General features: G+C 41.6%; 1 protein-coding gene across 3 annotated transcripts; it reads left to right on the top strand.

Moving 5' to 3' along the window:
* The first annotated feature begins 222 nt into the window (after positions 1–222).
* LOC106599266 (elongation of very long chain fatty acids protein 1) lies at positions 223–17,022 on the top strand. Of its 3 annotated transcripts, none has more exons than XM_014190411.2 (9): positions 223–323; positions 922–984; positions 14,238–14,341; positions 14,485–14,675; positions 14,774–14,854; positions 15,030–15,086; positions 15,247–15,352; positions 15,864–16,003; positions 16,161–17,022. In XM_014190411.2, exons 3-9 carry the CDS (start codon positions 14,281–14,283, stop codon positions 16,503–16,505), a joined length of 981 nt encoding a protein of 326 aa, XP_014045886.1. In that variant the 5' UTR covers positions 223–323; positions 922–984; positions 14,238–14,280; the 3' UTR covers positions 16,506–17,022. The 3 variants fall into 3 exon arrangements, with proteins under 3 accessions (XP_014045886.1, XP_014045883.1, XP_014045884.1); XM_014190409.2 differs by lacking the exons at positions 223–323; positions 922–984 and adding exons at positions 12,800–12,923; positions 13,047–13,124; XM_014190408.2 differs by lacking the exons at positions 223–323; positions 922–984 and adding an exon at positions 12,799–13,124.
* Positions 17,023–18,025: the final 1,003 nt, after the last annotated feature.

Genomic DNA, 18,025 nt, shown 5'->3' with positions numbered 1-18,025 from the left:
TTAAATGTTACTTCTATTACAATTCCATAATAACCTTATATAATCCTCTAACCTGGCACACTTTTGCTAAAAAATGGAAAGCATATGAAGGGAGCAACACGTGGTAAACAGCATAACCTTCTGGTCAGAGGAGGGATTGTGCTGTGTTTGGCTATACACCCTTTAGTTTGACCTAAGCGCGCGGTAACAGCGGCGAAAAAAAGTTATACAATTACCAAGAAATAATTAGAAACGTTCACTGCTGGCAAATTAATAGGGCTTGGCCTGGGCTTCTGCACCGCAATCCTGGAGCGAGTTCACATACACAGCCTACAAAACCACAGGTGAGTGCATGCATGCATGCGGGAAAAAGCTGTGGTGTACCTTGAACACACATGTATCGTTTGAAACGAACTTTAACTACTTCAAGGTATTTGGTCTAAGGTGTTTATCTTTATAAATAAGGTTAATATTAAGGTTGGATGTGCTAAAGCTACGCCTTCCCCAGTAACGTTAGCTATTGTAATGGTTTGCCAACGTCATTATCGTATGTTCATCATTAAGAATTGCAATGTCGCCCAGGCAGTGAAATGCAGAAAGCGGTTTTTTCCCCACCACAAAAGATAAATGTGTGACTTTGTAAAGTCAAATCCCAGTGTGGAAAAACTACAATAAGAGGTTTTAGTAAATCTAGGCCTATCGCAGGTTGTCCTCAATCATGTAGACTAGAATATTCCTAGTCCCTCAATTTGTATTTCTTCTTCCATGCATGACAATCAGCAAAGATAAGGAAATGCCTATGCCATTTGTCTAAAATAAGTAAAACATGACCACCAGATCAAGTTTATCAAAGCAGATTTGTCAAACAAAAATGCTATTCTATTGACTTGTATCGTAGAGAGACCTACAATTTTTGTCTTAAATCTTGTCTTTTTCTTTTAGGTCCCTGAATACGTTGTGGCGCTGGTACACAATACAGAGCAGTAGCCTACGGACAACTTCAGGGTAACGGAATTACGCAGAGATTCAGATTTTTCACATGAAACTGTATGCCATACAGGGGCGAAAATCTGATATCAACTTTGGAGGGGACAATTACATAACATTTTCTCAAGAGCAATTCCTGAGGGGGACACCAAAAGTAGTGCTGTAACACATAGCCTACGTTGTAATATGGTAAATGTATATTGAGGAACCAAAGAAATAAGGTGTTTGCCGTACTCCTAACTACCGGTACCCAAAACTACACAACTAATCACAACAGCAATACCATTGCCTTTAACAAATCTTAGTTCAGTCACCAGTTTAAGTTGAGAGTGGGGGTATCCATGGCATTTTCCAATTATGTTCCTATTTTACAAGTAAAAAAATTGGGAACCTTTCATAATGTTTCCAAACAAAGACTCAACAAACTTACCTGAGACTCCCTGTCTCTGCCAGTCTGTCCCTGCATATCTGTCCCCAACTCTGCTGTCTGTGTGCCATCTGTTGCCTGCTCTGCCTAATGACATCATTGTGAAACATTTCCATTAGAATTTCATTTCTTTCTTATGAACATTTTATCAACTAGTCTTTGAGATATTAGGCTACTAGGGTTCTTACTTTGCGTTTTGGTGTACTGAAAAATACTCTGATGTCTGTCTTTTTTCTGCCATTTTTCTACCTGGTTGGCTACACACACACAGTATGTAGGTTATTTACAGTAGGAGATGGGCTTCTATCATCTTATCTTCTATCATTCTATATGGGCTTCGATCTAAAAGGTAGCTAGCAAATGTGAAACGGATTGCAGTGACAAGAGTTGACAGCTGTATGAGTTCACCATTTACACAACATATGCTGCAACCTTTTGTAATTTTAATCGTTTGTTTCATATTGGCCGGCTTCTAACAATAGCTGAATTTGCAAAGCTAGCGAGCACCAATTCAGTGGTGTTTGCTATAATCTTTGCTACCCGGGTTAAATAAAGGTGAAATAAAATATATAAATAAAAGTTCCCTTGCGACAATTTAGCTTTTGCAACGAGACCATTAAATATATTTAAAACAATGGTAGAAGAGAGTGTAGTTCTGTTCAGTTTATCGCTAACCTTATCACAGGGACTTTGAAGCACTAACTTACATGCATGCTGATCTTGGAATAAATTGACGATAGCAAAGATTCCATCTTTGACGACGCCACATAAATGGAATAGGTACTAGCTAGCTTAATAGTTAATATTTGTGCGCTAGCTCTGCATATTCAGCTAGTGTGTGTGCGCGATTGACTGGATTAACCTCACGTCAGTTACTTGCATTGAGTGCCTTTCAGACAGTAGATACGACCTCTACGTTACCTAGCAAGCTAAGGAACTGGCAGTGGATCAAACCATTGTGAGGCAAAGGGTGGGGGGGGTCCCAATCTTTTGAAACTTAAAAACGTGCTATTAAGTGTCTATAATCAGCACAATTGCTTTCATTGCGTATTATTCATATTATTTAAATTACATAGTTATGTTTCAGTGATATATTGGGGGGGACAAATCATATTTTTCACAGGATGGGGGGGTCGTGTCCCCCCCCGGGATTTCCGCCCCTGATGCCATACAAAATCCATTGATTTCAAAGTTTAACAAACCATACAACTATATTCACAATAACTACTTTTAACAATTTCCACAGAACATTTTACCCCCCAAATAATTGAAGAATGGTGCAATACAAAGTACCGACTCTGCCTCTGCACCGTTCTTCAATTAAATGTCTTTGTAAGATGTTCTGTGTAAATTGTTAAAAAGTAGTCCTTGTGCATAATTGTATGGTTTGTTAAATTTAGAAATCAATGGGTTTTGTTTAGCATACAGTTCAATGTGAAAAATCTGAGTCATCGTAATTCTATCATCATGGAATTCCCCCTATGCAACTAATGCAATTCTGCACACGCATGACATGAACACATTACCAAGTAGAAATTTCACACTTATCTAGGCCTAAATTCAATGTTATATTGACTCTCGGAGAAATGAAACTACAACCAACCGAGATAGTGTAGCCGTTTTTACAAGACAAACTATGTTCTATCCCTCACAAATCAAATCCAACCTGACATGTAGGCAACAAGACATGAAACACAATCCAAGGATTCCAATTATGTCGCTAGCTAGATTTCCATCCAATTGCCGATAGATTTTCATGCGAATATTATCAAATCTGCATAAAGCAAATATGCAGATTTTCCCACCAGTGGTGTTTTACATTTTTGTTTGTCCAATGGCAGTCGAGCATCAATCATCATGTCACTAGAATAAGACACTCAATAATTATTGGAAAGGAGCATCAAGATCACCATGCACTTTCACCACCCTGTGAAGTTCATAATTTATTTAATTTGTAAACTAATAAACTGTGTGGTTTTCCACCATGTCGAATGAACAAATTCTGTCGGCATTTATAAAATTGTACCGACACTACCTTTTTCCATTATAGCTGTCGTGATTAGTTAAAAAAAAAAGTATGACTTTACTTGCATATAAACTGTGGATGGAAACGTGGTTAGTGTCAGTGGAAAGGGAAGTTTGGGGATGAGGAGACTTGAGTTGTTGGGTAACTTAATTCTGCTCTCTCCATTAGTGTCCAGTGAAAATCTCACTTTTTAAAAGTTCATATTCCGTTAACTCATACCCAAATAATGTTGTTGACTCGTCCTATACTTGTATTTGTGGCCAAAACATGAAAAACTCTGCCTCAGACTTGTATCTCAAACAGACCGTTTAAAAAATGCTTGCTATTTCCAAATGTCATGTTGGCTCATTGGCTGAGCTGGCCAATCTGCAGTCTACTTGCATGAATATGCGTAATGACCAGTATACGCCCACAGCATTCTGTTGTTGGTACTCCAACACCATACCAACACATAAAAGTTGTTTTAACATACTTTTCCTTCCAAATTTGTTTAATTAAGTATTTCACTCTTATTGTAATTAATGATATTTCATAGAAAGCTGGAAACACGGGACAGTTACTTTAACCCGCACCTAAATATGTAACCTTTACCCCAGAAGCCCTGAGTATTCAGATGGTCTGTCCTGTCGACATGATCATTTAGCAGACGCTTACATCTAAATCAACTTACAGAACTGTCTACATTAACAGGGAGTGACATATTCAGTATGTGGCCCATGGAGGAATCAAAACCACAGCTCCTGTTGTAGCCAGTACCCTGCTCTAACCACTGAGACATTGGAATACGTTTTCTAACAGACATGATTGAGAGCATATGGCTAGTCGAGTGGACATGGTCCATTCTTTAGCAATGAAGCTGGAAGATAACCCGTAGATACCAACAACAAAAAACATACCCATGGGGAATAACATTTATATGGCTCTATACGTCTTTGTCTCCTTTACACACTTCTGTTGTGTGGGTATAAACTAGTGATGCACCAATTTTACATTTTTGACCGATACCGATATCCGATGCCCCAAAACAATTATACAGATATTTAACATTTTAGCGGCCTTTTAAGCATTCTAGTACAGTTAAATAGTTAACGCATATAAGCTTGTTGACCAATCAGCACCTGAATATGACTGCACATCATGCACAGAACGAGCAGTATGGCTGGTGGCATTGTCATGCTGGAGGATCATGTCAGGCTGAGCATGCAGGAAGGGTACCACATGAGGGAGGAGGATGTCTTCCCTGTAACGCACAGCATTGAGATTGCCTGCAATGACAACAAGCTCAGTCCGATGATGCTGTTACACACCACACCAGACCATGACGGACCCTCCACCTCCAAAATCGATTCCGCTCCAGAATACAGGCCTCGGTGTAACGCTCATTCCTTCGACGATAAACGCTATTCCGACCATCACCCCTGGTGAGACAAAACCGCAACTTGTCAGTGAAGAGCACTTTTTACCAGTCCTGTCTGGTCCAGCGACGGTGGGTTTGTGCCCATAGGCGATGGTGATGTCTGGTGAGGACCTGCCTTACAACAGGCCTACAAGCCCTCAGCCCAGCCTCTCTCAGCCTATTACGGACAGTCTGAGCACTGATGGAGGGATTGTGCGTTCCTGGTGTAACTCGGGCAGTTGTTGTTGCCATCCTGTACCTGTCCCGCAGGTGTGATGTTCGGATGTACCGTTCCTGTGTAGGTGTTGTTACACATGGTCTGCCGCTACGAGGACGATCAGCTGTCCGTCCTGTCTCCCTGTAGCGGCGTCTCATAGTACGGACATTGCAATTTATTGCCCTGGCCACATCTGGAGTCCTCATGCCTCCGTGCAGCATGCCTAAGGCACGTTCACGCAGATGAGCAGCAACTCTGGGCATCTTTCTTTTGGTGTTTTTCAAAGTCAGTAGAAAGGCCTCTTTAGTGTCCTAAATTTTCATAACTGTGACCTTAATTGCCTACCGTCTGTAAGCTGTTAGTGTCTTAACTTCTTTGGGATAGGGGGCGGTATTTTGACGTCTGGATGAAAAGCGTGCCCAAAGTAAACTGCCTGCAGGGTCCTGAAAAAGGGACGTTTCTTTTTTTGCTGAGATTATAATACAGTGGCTTGCAGTATGTTTCTATGAGCTTGGCACATCTAGCCACTGGGATTTTTGCCCATTCAAGGGAAAACTCCTCCAGCTCCTTCAAGTTGAATGGGTTCTGCTGGTGTACAGCAATCTTTAAGTCATACCACAGATATTCAAATGGTTTGAGGTCTGGGCTTTGACTAGGCCATTCTAAGACATTTTAAATGTTTCCCCTTAAACCACTCGTGTGTTGCTTTAGCAGTATGCTTAGGGTCATTGTCCTGATGGAAGGTGAACTTCCGTCCCAGTCTCAAATCTCTGTAAGACTGAAACCGGTTTCCCTGAAGAATTTCCCTGTATTTAGCGCCATCCTTCAATTCTGACCAGTTTCCCAGTCCCTGCTGATGAAAAACATCCCCACAGCATGATGCTGCCACCACGCTTCACTGTGGGAATGGTGTTCTCGGGGTGATGAGAGGTGTTGGGTTTGTGCCAGACATAGTGTTTTTTTTTTTTGTCTCATCTGACCTGAGTACCTTCTTCCATATGTTTGGGGAGTCTCTCACATTCCTTTTGGTGAACACCAAATGTGTTTTAATTATTTTTTATCTTTAAGCAATGTTTTTTTTTGGCCACTCTTCTTTAAAGCCCAGCTCTGTGGAGTGTACAGCTTAGTGGTCCTATGGACAGATACTCCAATATCCACTGTGGAGCTTTGCAGCTCCTTCAGGGTTATCTTTGGTCTCTTTGTTGCCTCTCTGATTAATGCTCTCCTTGCCTGGTCTGGGAGTTTTGGTGGGCGGTCCTCTCTTGGCAGATTTATTGTGGTGCCATATTCTTTCAATTTTTTAAATAATGGATTTAATGGTGCTCTGTGGGATGTTCAAAGTTTCGGCTATTTTTTTTTTTATCACCCAACCCTGATCTGTACTTCTCTACGACTTTGTCCCTGACCTGTTTGGCGAGGTCCTTGGTCTTCATGGTGCCACTTGATTGGTGCTGCCCCTTGCTCAGTGGTGTTGCAAACTCTGGGGCCTTTCAGAACAGGTGTGTATATATACTGAGATCATGTGACACTTAGATTGCACACAGGTGGACTTTATTTAACTAATTATGTGACTTCTGAAGGTAATTGGTTGCACCAGATTCATTTTTTTAAACAAGTAATTTTTTTTGTTTCACTTCACCAATTTGGACTATTTTGTGTATTTCCATTACATGAAATCCAAATAGAAATCCATTTAAATTACAGGTTGTAATGCAACAAAATAGGAAAAATGCCAAGGGGGATGAATACTTTTGCAAGGCACTGTATGCCAATTATGTGATGGTCTGACTGTATTCTGTCCCCAGTAAAACTTTTTTGAAAACTATTGGTGCCAGAGAGAATGATGACTTTGTCAAGACGACTAGCTTGATTTAGCCTCCACGGTGTATATCTCACTAGGTCAGGGTATTTAAGCCTCCATATATCCACTTATTCCAATATGTCCATGACATTCATGTTTTCCTTAAGTGCATGAGGGTGATAGTTTGTAGTGTGATTTCCTTTACGGTCCGTAGACGTATTTAAAACCATATTATAATCTCCTACCATAATCCACCCCCTTGATCCCATGGCCCCTGAGAGAACGGGGACCCATCCTTCGACAAGAGCACACAGTGCCACCCACAGAACAGAAGCAGGTCAGCCGCCAAAACTATTTCCATCGCCCTCACCTCAATGTGTATTATATACAGCTATTAAAAAAATATATATTTTAAAAAATCCTGCTTCTTAATTTCTATAATTAACAATTAATATTTGTAATGTAGGTAGTTTATGCAAAGGATTATTACCTCTTACCAGTATTGCCATTACAAAAATAACATTATTTCAGCAAACAATTATTTTGATTCATCCTATATTGTCCCCAACATCTTTAGTCCCAAGCAACAGTTGTGGGATGCATACACACTCAACCCCTTTCCCCAACAAACAACCATACACTCAGATGCTCAACTGTTGTTCCATCTCAGAGCCTCAGAACTCAAAGACCTTGATTTACAAATGCATATAAAGTTGCAGCTGTATGAGAAGGCATGCAAAATTGACAAAAATGGGGACAATGGTTAATCAAATCTCCCCATTTTTGCCTAGGTGATGGATATCAGATACACCCCTTTCCCCTGAAACACCCACATGCGGTCCCGCGATTTGACCATCTATCCCAAGCATCTCTGTGCAGTCAGACTTTTGATGATTTTGTGCCACCAGGGCCACAATAGTATGCCCCCTCTCTGAATGTCCGAGTGTGACCCCCTTCCCCATGGGTTACTGCAGCTAGTGTTGCCAGCACTGCCACTGCCTGGGTGGGGGCACCCCACCGGAATCCCCACCGGCTAGGTACAAGATCGTCAAGGTTCACATTAGCAGCTTTGAGAATTTCCTTGTATATTATGCTCTCCCATCGGGGGGCTTTGGTTTTGTAGGACCAACCCAGCCAGTGGACATTGTCCATTCGTTAGCAATGAAGCTGGACAATAACCCGTAGATACAAAAAACATATTCATGGGAATAACATTTAATATGGCTCTATACGTCTTTGTCTCCTTCACATACTTCTGTTGTGTGGGTATAAACCAGTGACTGAGGAGCTAACCATTTTTCTGCCTAGTCACAAGGTCCAGACAGTCAGTCTTGTTGCCTAATTTCACAACAATGAGAAATGGGTGACTTACTGGCCAATCTGATGGGAGAGCTTTTGTATTTTGCTTCTCTGTTACACTGACAACCATTTTACAATTTGTCATTCCCCTCGTGGAATGTTCAGACTCGAATAATGGGATTTACTTCTCAGAAGTAATTACTCAAACTATTTTGTAGGCTAAGGCAGGGCAGAGGTTGGAGAGTTCAGCTCTTACAAGACTCAAGCTTTTCACCCAGCAAACCACTCATTATTTTCATTTTGTGATCTAATTTACTGTTCTATAAGAATATTTGTAGTATCAGTGTATAAACAGTACATTCAGAAAGTATTCAGACCCCTTGACTTGTTCCACATTTTGTTACTTTACAGCCTGATTCTAAAATGGATTAAATAGTTCCTCTCCCTCAATTTACACACAATACCCCATAAGGAAACATGTTTTTAGAAATGTTTGCAAATTTATAAATGAAAAACTGATATTACATTTACATTAGTATTCAGACCCTTTACTCAGTACTTTGTTGAAGCACCTTTGGCAGCGATTACAGCCTCGAGTCTTCTTGCGTATGACGCTACAAGCTTGTCACACCTGTATTTGGGGAGTTTCTCCCATTTTTCTCTGCAGATCCTCTCAAGCTCTGTCAGGTTGGATGGGGAGCAGCACAGCAATTTTCAGGTCTCTCCAGAGACCCGAAAACATCTTCCATTTAAGAATGGAGGCCACTGTGTTCTTGGTTCTTGGTGACCTTCAATGCTGCAGAAATGTTTTGGTACCCTTCCCCAGATCTGTCCCTCGACACAATCCTGTCTCGGGGCAGTACGGACAATTCCTTCGATCTCATGGCTTGTTTTTTTTCTCTGACATGCACTATCAACTGTGGGACCTTTTTATAGACAGGTGTGTGCCTTTCCAAATCATGTCCAATCAATTGAATTTACCACAGGTGGACTCCAAGGATGATCAATGGAAATAGGATGCACCTGAGCTCAATTTCGAGGCTCATAGCAATTTACTAATATACATCTGATATTTCAGTTTTTTTATTTGTAATAAATTGGCAAACATTTCTAAAAACCTGTTTTTGCTTTGTCATTTTAGGGTGTTGTGTGTAGATTGATGGGGGAAAAAATGATTTAATCAATTTTAGAATAAGGATTTAAATAAAGACAAACCCTTGAATGAGTCGGTGTGTCAACAGGGATTTAAAGACATTTGTGCACCAAATTTGAGAGAAATAAGCTATTTCTGTATGGAACATTTCTGGGATCTTTTATTTCAGCTCATGAAACATGGGACCAACACTTTACATGTTGTGTTTATTTGTGTTCAGTGTAGATACTTGCATAGCCAACATGGGGATGTGATTCTGGAAAAACTGATTCAAAATTGAATCCCCTCTACATTACCAAAGAGATCGCCTCTTCATACATCAACACTTGCAATTCATGGGTTGCACGTTTCATCACCAATATTGTTTTGAATGTTCTTTTTAAAACTGATGCCGACTATGTTCTATTCCCCCATTCAGAAAGACCGGACACCAATCAAATTTCGGGCACCACTATTCTATGGCTGTGGTTAAATCTAAATGCTGAAGCTAGCTAAATAAATTGCATGGGCCGAAATGAAGATATGATTTGTAAACAAATCCCCACAGACTCTGAATAGCAAATTCATGTGGTGCTCAGCAAAAGTAACGTTAGGCTACCTTGGCTAGCTTTCTAGAACGAGTAAAAAAATATGTAGAGCTTTGCTGGAACATAGTACGGTTAACATTAGATGACTGGCTAGATAGGTATGAATAGCAGAGAGGAATATCTAGTAAATGTTGCTACGCTAACATTAGTTTTAAGTTTTAGCTTACCAGGTTTCAGCCCAATAATGGACTAAAGGAGCCTAACATGACTTCTTAGTCCAAGGACATGTTCTGTTTTAAAAAGCAAATTGGCTCTGGCAGCCAAATCAGCCAAATACTTAATTTAAAAGTTAATTGATTCTCATTTGTTGTACGGTTCTGGAAACGTAAAGCCCTCTACCTTCATATGACATCAATCATTTCACAAATGCAAAATATCCACTTATTGGACACTGTTTTTACACAATTGCAATCGACAGTATTTTTCAGTGACGACACATTTGTGGCGCCCGTCTTCTGTTTACACACAGGTGTTTGGAGACACAGATAGCTAACTAGCACAGGTAGTCAACTCTGTCATCTGTCTGTTTCCTGTAAATGAGCACTGTAACATGGAAATATGGCTGTGGGAAAGCAATTTGTTTTGCTGATATGAAAGATCCGTTTCTTATGTTTGCAAAACCTTACCGCGTTAAATTTCAGCGTTTGGGCTCTTAACAAAAGATCCCTGGCCATAAGGTACTATTGTCAATATGCACTAAAGGTAGTTGGCATCTATGAATTGAGTAACCATGTTTGAGTGCACTAACAATGCGGTCCAACTCCCTTTTTGGCTGGCTAAACTTAGTTTTTTAGCAGATAGTTTGCTGTCTGTCTGCTGTTGACAGCATAGTCCTTGGAAACTTTCCTTCCGTCCGTGCCTGTAAATAATGTTGTCCATGTTTGTTGTTACTGTCCAGAGATACTTTTGAGGGGATGGGGAAACTCCATTGGGAAAGTATTAACGCCCACTGTGCGCATTGTCCATGCGTCATCAATGGGCCGCACAGTGCATTCTGGCCAATTCTGGGACAAGGAGTAACCTTATTCAAAGAGTTAATGGGAGTCAATTGGGCGCTACCTTAACCCACTATTAGCCGGAATTACGTGAACAAGAAGTACTATATTAGAAATATATTTTGGAATGTGAGATGATGAACTTGTTCCCTGTATTATTGTATAGCTTTGAAATCGTGACATTACGTACTTTCGAGGAAAATAGGCAGGTTTCTCGACTCATACACTGACTTTTAGAAGGGATTGCGTGACGCAACGTGAACAAGATTTGTCGACAGTCTGCTGGATGGGGCTTTATACGTTTCTCCATTCATTGGCAACTGGGATTCCTGTCTCCACCATTTCTCTAAATATCTCTGGACTGTCTGGGTCTTATGTCCTGGGAGAGGCAAGGGGCCACGTCTCTTACGTGAGAGCACACAGGGCCAATATTCCCGCCAAATCGTACCAGACCACTATAATTCCAGCAGCAGTGGAATAGGCAACCCTCGGGTCTGAAGTCATCATGTAATTTTCAAAGCATTTTTTTCTCTTATCCTTGCCACTTATGTCAATTTTAGAGCTATTTGAACGATTAAAAAAACAACAAAAAAACATTTAACCTTTTTTTAATGAGTGGGAAGTACCGGTTCTTGATGGCCTATTGTGGCTGACAACTACACCCAGTATGGGACTACAGGTCCAGTCAATCCCCCATCTAGAGGGATGCTGAAAAGAGGGATGAGAGAGTGATTGCCCTCTGAATGTTGGCGATTTGCCCAAAACCTCAGCCCATAGGGAAGAAGTGTATTTGATCTTGAAAGAATCTGTGATGTGTGGTTAACCCTGTCTGGTGTGATTTGTTTCTCGGTCTAATCCTATCATATTTTCACTTAGATGTGGTGGTGTCTTCCGCCTCTACTTGCCCCATCCTACTTCATCATTCTCTCCTCTGTCTTAAATACACACTGCCTGTAGGCCTACATTTGAACTTGATAACTCAGTAAGAGAAATATGGACTAATTCCTATATGTCATCTTGTCTAAACAGCCAGGTAATGGTGAGGGTATATGGCCTGTACATTCTGCTCATGCCCAGATTCTTCTAATTCCAGTCAGCCATTCATGCCAATGTAAGAATGAGTGATAACATTTTAAGGCCCCCTCTTTCACCACAACGCCCATTTCCTGTTGTCGGTGCCTGAGGAACAGGTAGAACCAGAGCTACTGGAAGTTAATGGAACCTGTGTGGCTCAGTTGGTAGAGCATGGTGTTTGCAACGCCAGGGTTGTGGGTTCGACTCCCACGGGGGACCAGTACGGGAAGAAAAAAAATAACGTATGAAATGTATGCATTCACTACTGTAAGTCGCTCTGGATAAGAGTGTCTGCTAAATGACTAAAATTTATATTGTGACTGTAGGTGGGACTGACGTGAATTTAAGCCTAGCCCCCATGCCTGTTGCCAGTTAGGGCCACATGGACACATTACATCTCCATGATTTACTCTCATATCCCCCCTTATTATTATTATAAGGGATGTGTTCGTTTTTGTTACATATAGATGTACTATGTGATGGGCCCCCATTATTTAACAGAGGCCATTCAAACTCTCCAGGGCCCAGTTTTTCAAAAGTTATCTATCATCCAGATTTTGCCAAATGGAATGAATAGAACAGGAGTCCCCATTAAAGTGAAGTTCTATTCATGATATTTCTATGCATTCAATCCCATCCGATAGGTGAAATCCAGATACATTTTGAAAAACTAGGGTAGAGGTTGCTACTGGATTCTCCCTCGCTTACTACCTTAAGCAACCCAACCCTGCTCTGATGACCAATGGCCAATCCCACTTTTTCTGATGAACCAATCAGAGAGAGGCATAGTGGTTAGGGGAGGGTGGGTCTAGATGTTGAAACAGGGTGTGTTCCTGAAACTAGCTGGGTGTTGTCACTTAGTAGTGTGCTCAGCCTTTGGTTTAAATCTGGCTTGAATGAGTCCCAACACAGGTGTCTTCCCTCATAGCTGTACACATCTCTCTCTCTGACTTAGTCTGCCCGAGCTTTCTGTGGCTAGAAGGTAATTTGATTCAACATTTGAGGACTTCAAGGGAGAAACAAGAAATTCTGGGACTATCATTACACTTTTTCAGAGAATCTCTCTTTTTGACTCTTCTGTTTTGCTGGGCCTGGCCCATTGTAGGATCATTGGTTGTTGCCCTCTTGACTGTGTGCCTAAAGGCCTGAGGGTTTGGGGACAGTACTGAGGACAACTTAGTAGGTGAGTCTTGTGTTAACAAAAATGTCTGACTGTATATTCTCAGTAATGCTCAGTGCTATACTCCATCTAACACTGCAGTGTCTATTTCAAGTTTTTTACTTTTATAACAAACTGTCAGCACAGGTTTTTCTTGTAGTTAGAACGGTATTACTTGGTGGATATGATAACACTGTCCCATCTTTTTTATATGTGGAGTGGGTTTTATTGCCGTTGTATGGAAATGACATAAAAAATAAAATGTCCAACATTCTCTCTTTGTCCTTCGCTCTTAGTTTGGTTTGCCGGCTCACCTCCAAGCCACTCCATCTCTGTCAATTTTCTCAATCCCTCATCCATTCCTATCTAGTGAGCTCATACCACATACTGTCTGTTCAAATGTGTTCACCTCACCTGTTTGACTGGATCTGTTAGTCACTGAGGGAACACATTGTCTCAAAGGAGTCGCTAAGGGAATGTTAAATGCTGCTGAACAAGCCCTTTGTAAAACTACCGCCATCTTGGGTCTCGGTGTGTGAGATGATTTTATTAGTATAGTGGCGCGTTTTGTTTTTAGGTTGACTCAATGCTAAAGCCTATATAGTATATTCCCTTATGTGTAGGTTAAAGCTGGTGGGGCTGCAACTGCCTGGTATGCCAGATTCAGCTATGGTATACAACTGCATGCAAATGTAACCTATCCCCTGTTTCTTGCTAGAATAAAATACTTAGCTACTATAGAAAAGTTCATATAATATTACTTACCTGTGAAAAATCCCAGTAGGATCTATTGGACATTGACTGACATACAGTACATGGTCAGACCGACTACAATGCCCTTTGTGGCGTTTTTTACGGTTGTGAATTATTTTTGTTTTGTTTGTCTATCAGATAGATAGTCAGTCATCGAAGCAGAGCCTCCGGTTCAGATATATGATGGGCCTGTGCAGCTGTCTCTGTTTGTTTAGTAGGGGAGGCAGTGTGACACTAGGCTGCTATGTTCATTACCTTATGTCTCGGTGTACTGTAAGCCTAAGGACACACCAAGGCATTCCATGTAGGCATAAAAGCATTACCTGCCATTATCACCACCCACTGTCTTTTCAACCAAATTGTATTTTTGTCTTTTTTTTTCAGGGTTTTTTGATCAACTGAATAAAGAAGGAAAGAGGCCATCAAAATGCTGCTAGAACTGGGATCCAGTATTATGTCGTTGTATGAGTATTTATTGCAGAGAACGGGTGAGTGCTTTCTCTAAAATTGATAATTTTTTATTACAATTTTTAAATGAATTAAATACATTTGATGGTTTGTAGATGATGAACATGTACCATGCTATGTGTGTAACCTGTATTGTTGTCGTTGATGAATTGCTTATCCTCAGACCACCGGTTGTTGCCCTACCCGTTGATGCGGACCCCCTTCCAGATGACCAGCATCCTGTTGGGCTATGTATTCTTCTCGCTGTATGCAGGGCCTCGCCTGATGTTACACCGCAAGCCCTATCACCTCAAAACGGCCATGATCATCTATAACTTCAGCATGGTGTTCCTGAACGCCGTCCTTGTCTATGAGGTGAGCAACGCAGTTAGTTGTTCAGCACAATTTAATTTATTTTAACAGCTTTTATGAATGTATGATATGACAGCCAGTTCTGTGCTTTGCCATTGCAGTTCCTGATGTCAGGATGGGGCACCACCTTTACCTGGAGATGTGACCTTTGTGACTACTCAAGCAGCCCACAGGCTTTAAGGGTAAGCTTTATTTATGAGAGAATCTGCTTTGCATCTCATGAGATGCCATCCATGTTTTCATACAATGAAAATGTTTTATATTATACATTTTAAACATGCATAGCTATTTTAATAGGTCATGATATTATTTGATGCCATCTATTTATTCTGTGTACTTTTCTCTCCTTTCTGTCAGATGGTTCGAGTGGCTTGGTGGTTTTACTTCTCTAAATTCATCGAGCTTCTGGACACAGTAAGAATGTTTTTTTCTATTAAAACATGTTTGTGAATAAAAAAAATTGGCATGAACTGTCCTTTGATATTAGCATAATTCTGACTTCATCTTTCTGACACAAATGGAGATTTTAGAATTTGTTTGCTTAGAGTAACTTAAACTCTTGTCTGCTTCGCAGTTATTCTTTGTGCTGCGTAAGAAACACAGCCAGATTACATTTCTTCATGTCTTCCATCACTCCTTCATGCCCTTCACGTGGTGGTGGGGCATGACCATCGCTCCTGGTAATCTTGACCTCATAATGACATCATCGTCCCCATGCAGTGTGCTTACAGTCGCTCATATAACCTGTTTAACTTTAGAGTAGTTAACTGTGGGGGTGAGGAGGGAGTGTTGTTGTTCAATAAACCTTTTAATCACAAAAGGAACGTTCTACAATGTTACCAGGGAATAAGAAGCTTAACAAAATGATTTAGGAACAACATGAATTTTGTTATGCCCCTGTGACTATTCAGAATCTCTGAATGGGGCTCTCGAGTGGCGCAGTGGTCTAATGCACTGCATCTCAGTGCTTAGAGGCGTCACTACAGACACCCTGGTTTGAATCCAGGCTGTATCACAACTGGCCGTGATCGGGAGTCCCGTAGGGCGGCGCACAATTGGCCCAGCGTCGTCCGGGTTTGGCCAGTGTAGGCCGCCATTGTAAATAAGAATTTGTTCTTAACTGACTTGCCTAGTTAAATAAAGGGTCAATTAAAAAAATAAAATAATGTGCCTGTCATTGTGAATCTCCAGCAGGGGGAATGAGCTCGTTGCATGCCATGGTCAACGCATGTGTCCACGTCATCATGTACACCTACTACGGACTGTCTGCTGCAGGACCTCGCTTCCAGAAATACCTCTGGTGGAAGAAGTACATGACCGCAATCCAGCTGGTGGGTGTTCTTTCTTAATGATGTACAATTGGAAAAAAACTGTTAAACAGAAGCATTGATTTGTGTATAGCTGCCAGTGTTACTGTTGTGAATTGGTGACTCGCGCGCCATCTACAGACGACACATCATTAATATGTTCTCCCTTATATTTCTTCAGATCCAGTTTGTGCTGATCTCACTTCACATCTCTCAATACTACTTCATGGAGAAGTGTGACTTTCAGGTGCCCATGTTCATTCACCTCATCTGGATGTACGGAACCTTCTTCTTCATACTCTTCTCCAACTTCTGGATTCAGGCCTACATAAAGGGTAAACGGCTGCCTACAGCAACCAAGGAGGCGAAGCTCAAGCAGAATGGCGTTACTAATGGTCATACCAACGGCATTACCATTGGCAACATTTCCGTGGTGCCCAACGGCAAACAAGTGGAGAATGGCAATGGGACAACAGCGCACCGTGTCAACGGCCATAACCAACTAGGCAAAGTGAAGGAAGTCTAGCTTTGCTATTTTGGACGGGGAAACATAACTGTCTGAAGGAGCCTCCAAAATGCCAAAGATTCCAAAACAATGCTACTCTTTCACATGTTAGCTACTGATCACTTTCCTCAAATGTATATTTTTATATTTATTTACACTGCTTTTGGGATGTGAATGGCGTAATGGATTTACCAGTTGGGCCCTACTTGACACACTGTTCAATTTTGAGTTGTTGAGGGAACTACTAACTGTCGATCACACTGTATGAAGAGGTATTCATCGTCACTATTATTCATAAACCCAGTTTTGAAATGACCAATGAAAGCCCACCCTTGGACTTTTACTACTTGTTTGGCTGGCATGACTCCTGTGTTGCTTGAAAATATTGTACTTTCCACTGAAAGGACTGGAACATGCTTGTAAATGGCTTACCCAGTTCTCTTTCAAAGAGATGGGATTTGTATTGATGTCCATCATGGTTTTGTTTTTTGGTGCTGTTTATATTTAACTTTTTTGAAATAAAACACATTTTAAGTAAGGCTGAGTCATTAAACATACTTACCTTGAGGCACATAAGGCACTAGCCACAATCAAATACATCAGCCGATGTCACAAAGTGCTATACAGAAACTCAGCCTAAAACCCCAAACAGCAAGCAATGCCGATGTAGAAGCACGGTGGCTAGTAAAAACTCCCTAGAAAGCCAGGAACCTAGGAAGAAACCTAGAGAGGAACCAGGCTCTGAGGGGTGGCCAGTCCTCTTCTGGCTGTGCCGGGTGGAGATTATAACAGTACATGGCCAAGATGTTGAAATGTTCATAGATGACCAGCATGGTCAAATAATAATAATCACAGTGGTTGTAGAGGGGGCAACAGGTCAGCACCTCAGGAGTAAATGTCAGTTGGCTTTTCATAGCCGATCATTCAGAGTTCGAGACAGCAGGTGCGGTAGAGAGAGAGAGTCGAATACAGCAGGTCCGGGACAAGGTAGCACATCTGGTGAACAGGTCAGGGTTCCATAGCCACAGGCAGAACAGTTGAAACTGGAGCAGCAGCAGGTGGACTGGGGACAGCAAGAAGTCATCAGGCCAGGTAGTCCTGAGGCATGGTCCTAGGGCTCAGGTCCTCTGAGAGAAAAGAGGGGGCATACTTAAATTCACACAGGACACTGGATAAGACTGGAGGCTGACACACTGTGGCCCCATCCGACGATATCCCCGGACAGGGCCAACCAGGCAGGATATAACGCCACCCAGTATGACAAAGCACAGCCCCCACACCACTAGAGCGAAATCTTCAAACCACCAACTTACTAGCCTGAGACAAGGCTGAGTATAGCCCATGAAGATCTCCCCCACGGCACGAACCCGAGGGGGGCGCCAACCCAGACAGGAAGATCCCGTCAGTAACTCAACCCACTCAAGTGACGCACCCCTCCTAGGGGCGGTATGGAAGAGCACCAGTAAGCCAGTGACTCAGCCCCCGTAATAGGATTAGAGGCAGAGAATCCCAGTGGAGAGAGCGGAACCAGCCAGGCAGAG

Source organism: Salmo salar, chromosome ssa03 (genome assembly GCF_905237065.1).
Source record: "Salmo salar chromosome ssa03, Ssal_v3.1, whole genome shotgun sequence".
Lineage (NCBI taxonomy): Eukaryota > Metazoa > Chordata > Actinopteri > Salmoniformes > Salmonidae > Salmo > Salmo salar.
Note: the sequence above shows the minus strand (reverse complement) of the source record. Positions and strands in the feature narration are given on the sequence as shown.

Excerpts from the sequence above, each read along its gene's own strand:
- LOC106599266 (XM_014190411.2), top strand. The coding sequence starts at position 14,281 with ATGCTGCTAGAACTGGGATCCAGTATTATGTCGTTGTATGAGTATTTA. Across the intron at positions 14,855-15,029 it reads GCAGCCCACAGGCTTTAAGG|ATGGTTCGAGTGGCTTGGTG; the intron begins GTAAGCTTTATT and ends CCTTTCTGTCAG. Across the intron at positions 16,004-16,160 it reads ACATGACCGCAATCCAGCTG|ATCCAGTTTGTGCTGATCTC; the intron begins GTGGGTGTTCTT and ends ATATTTCTTCAG.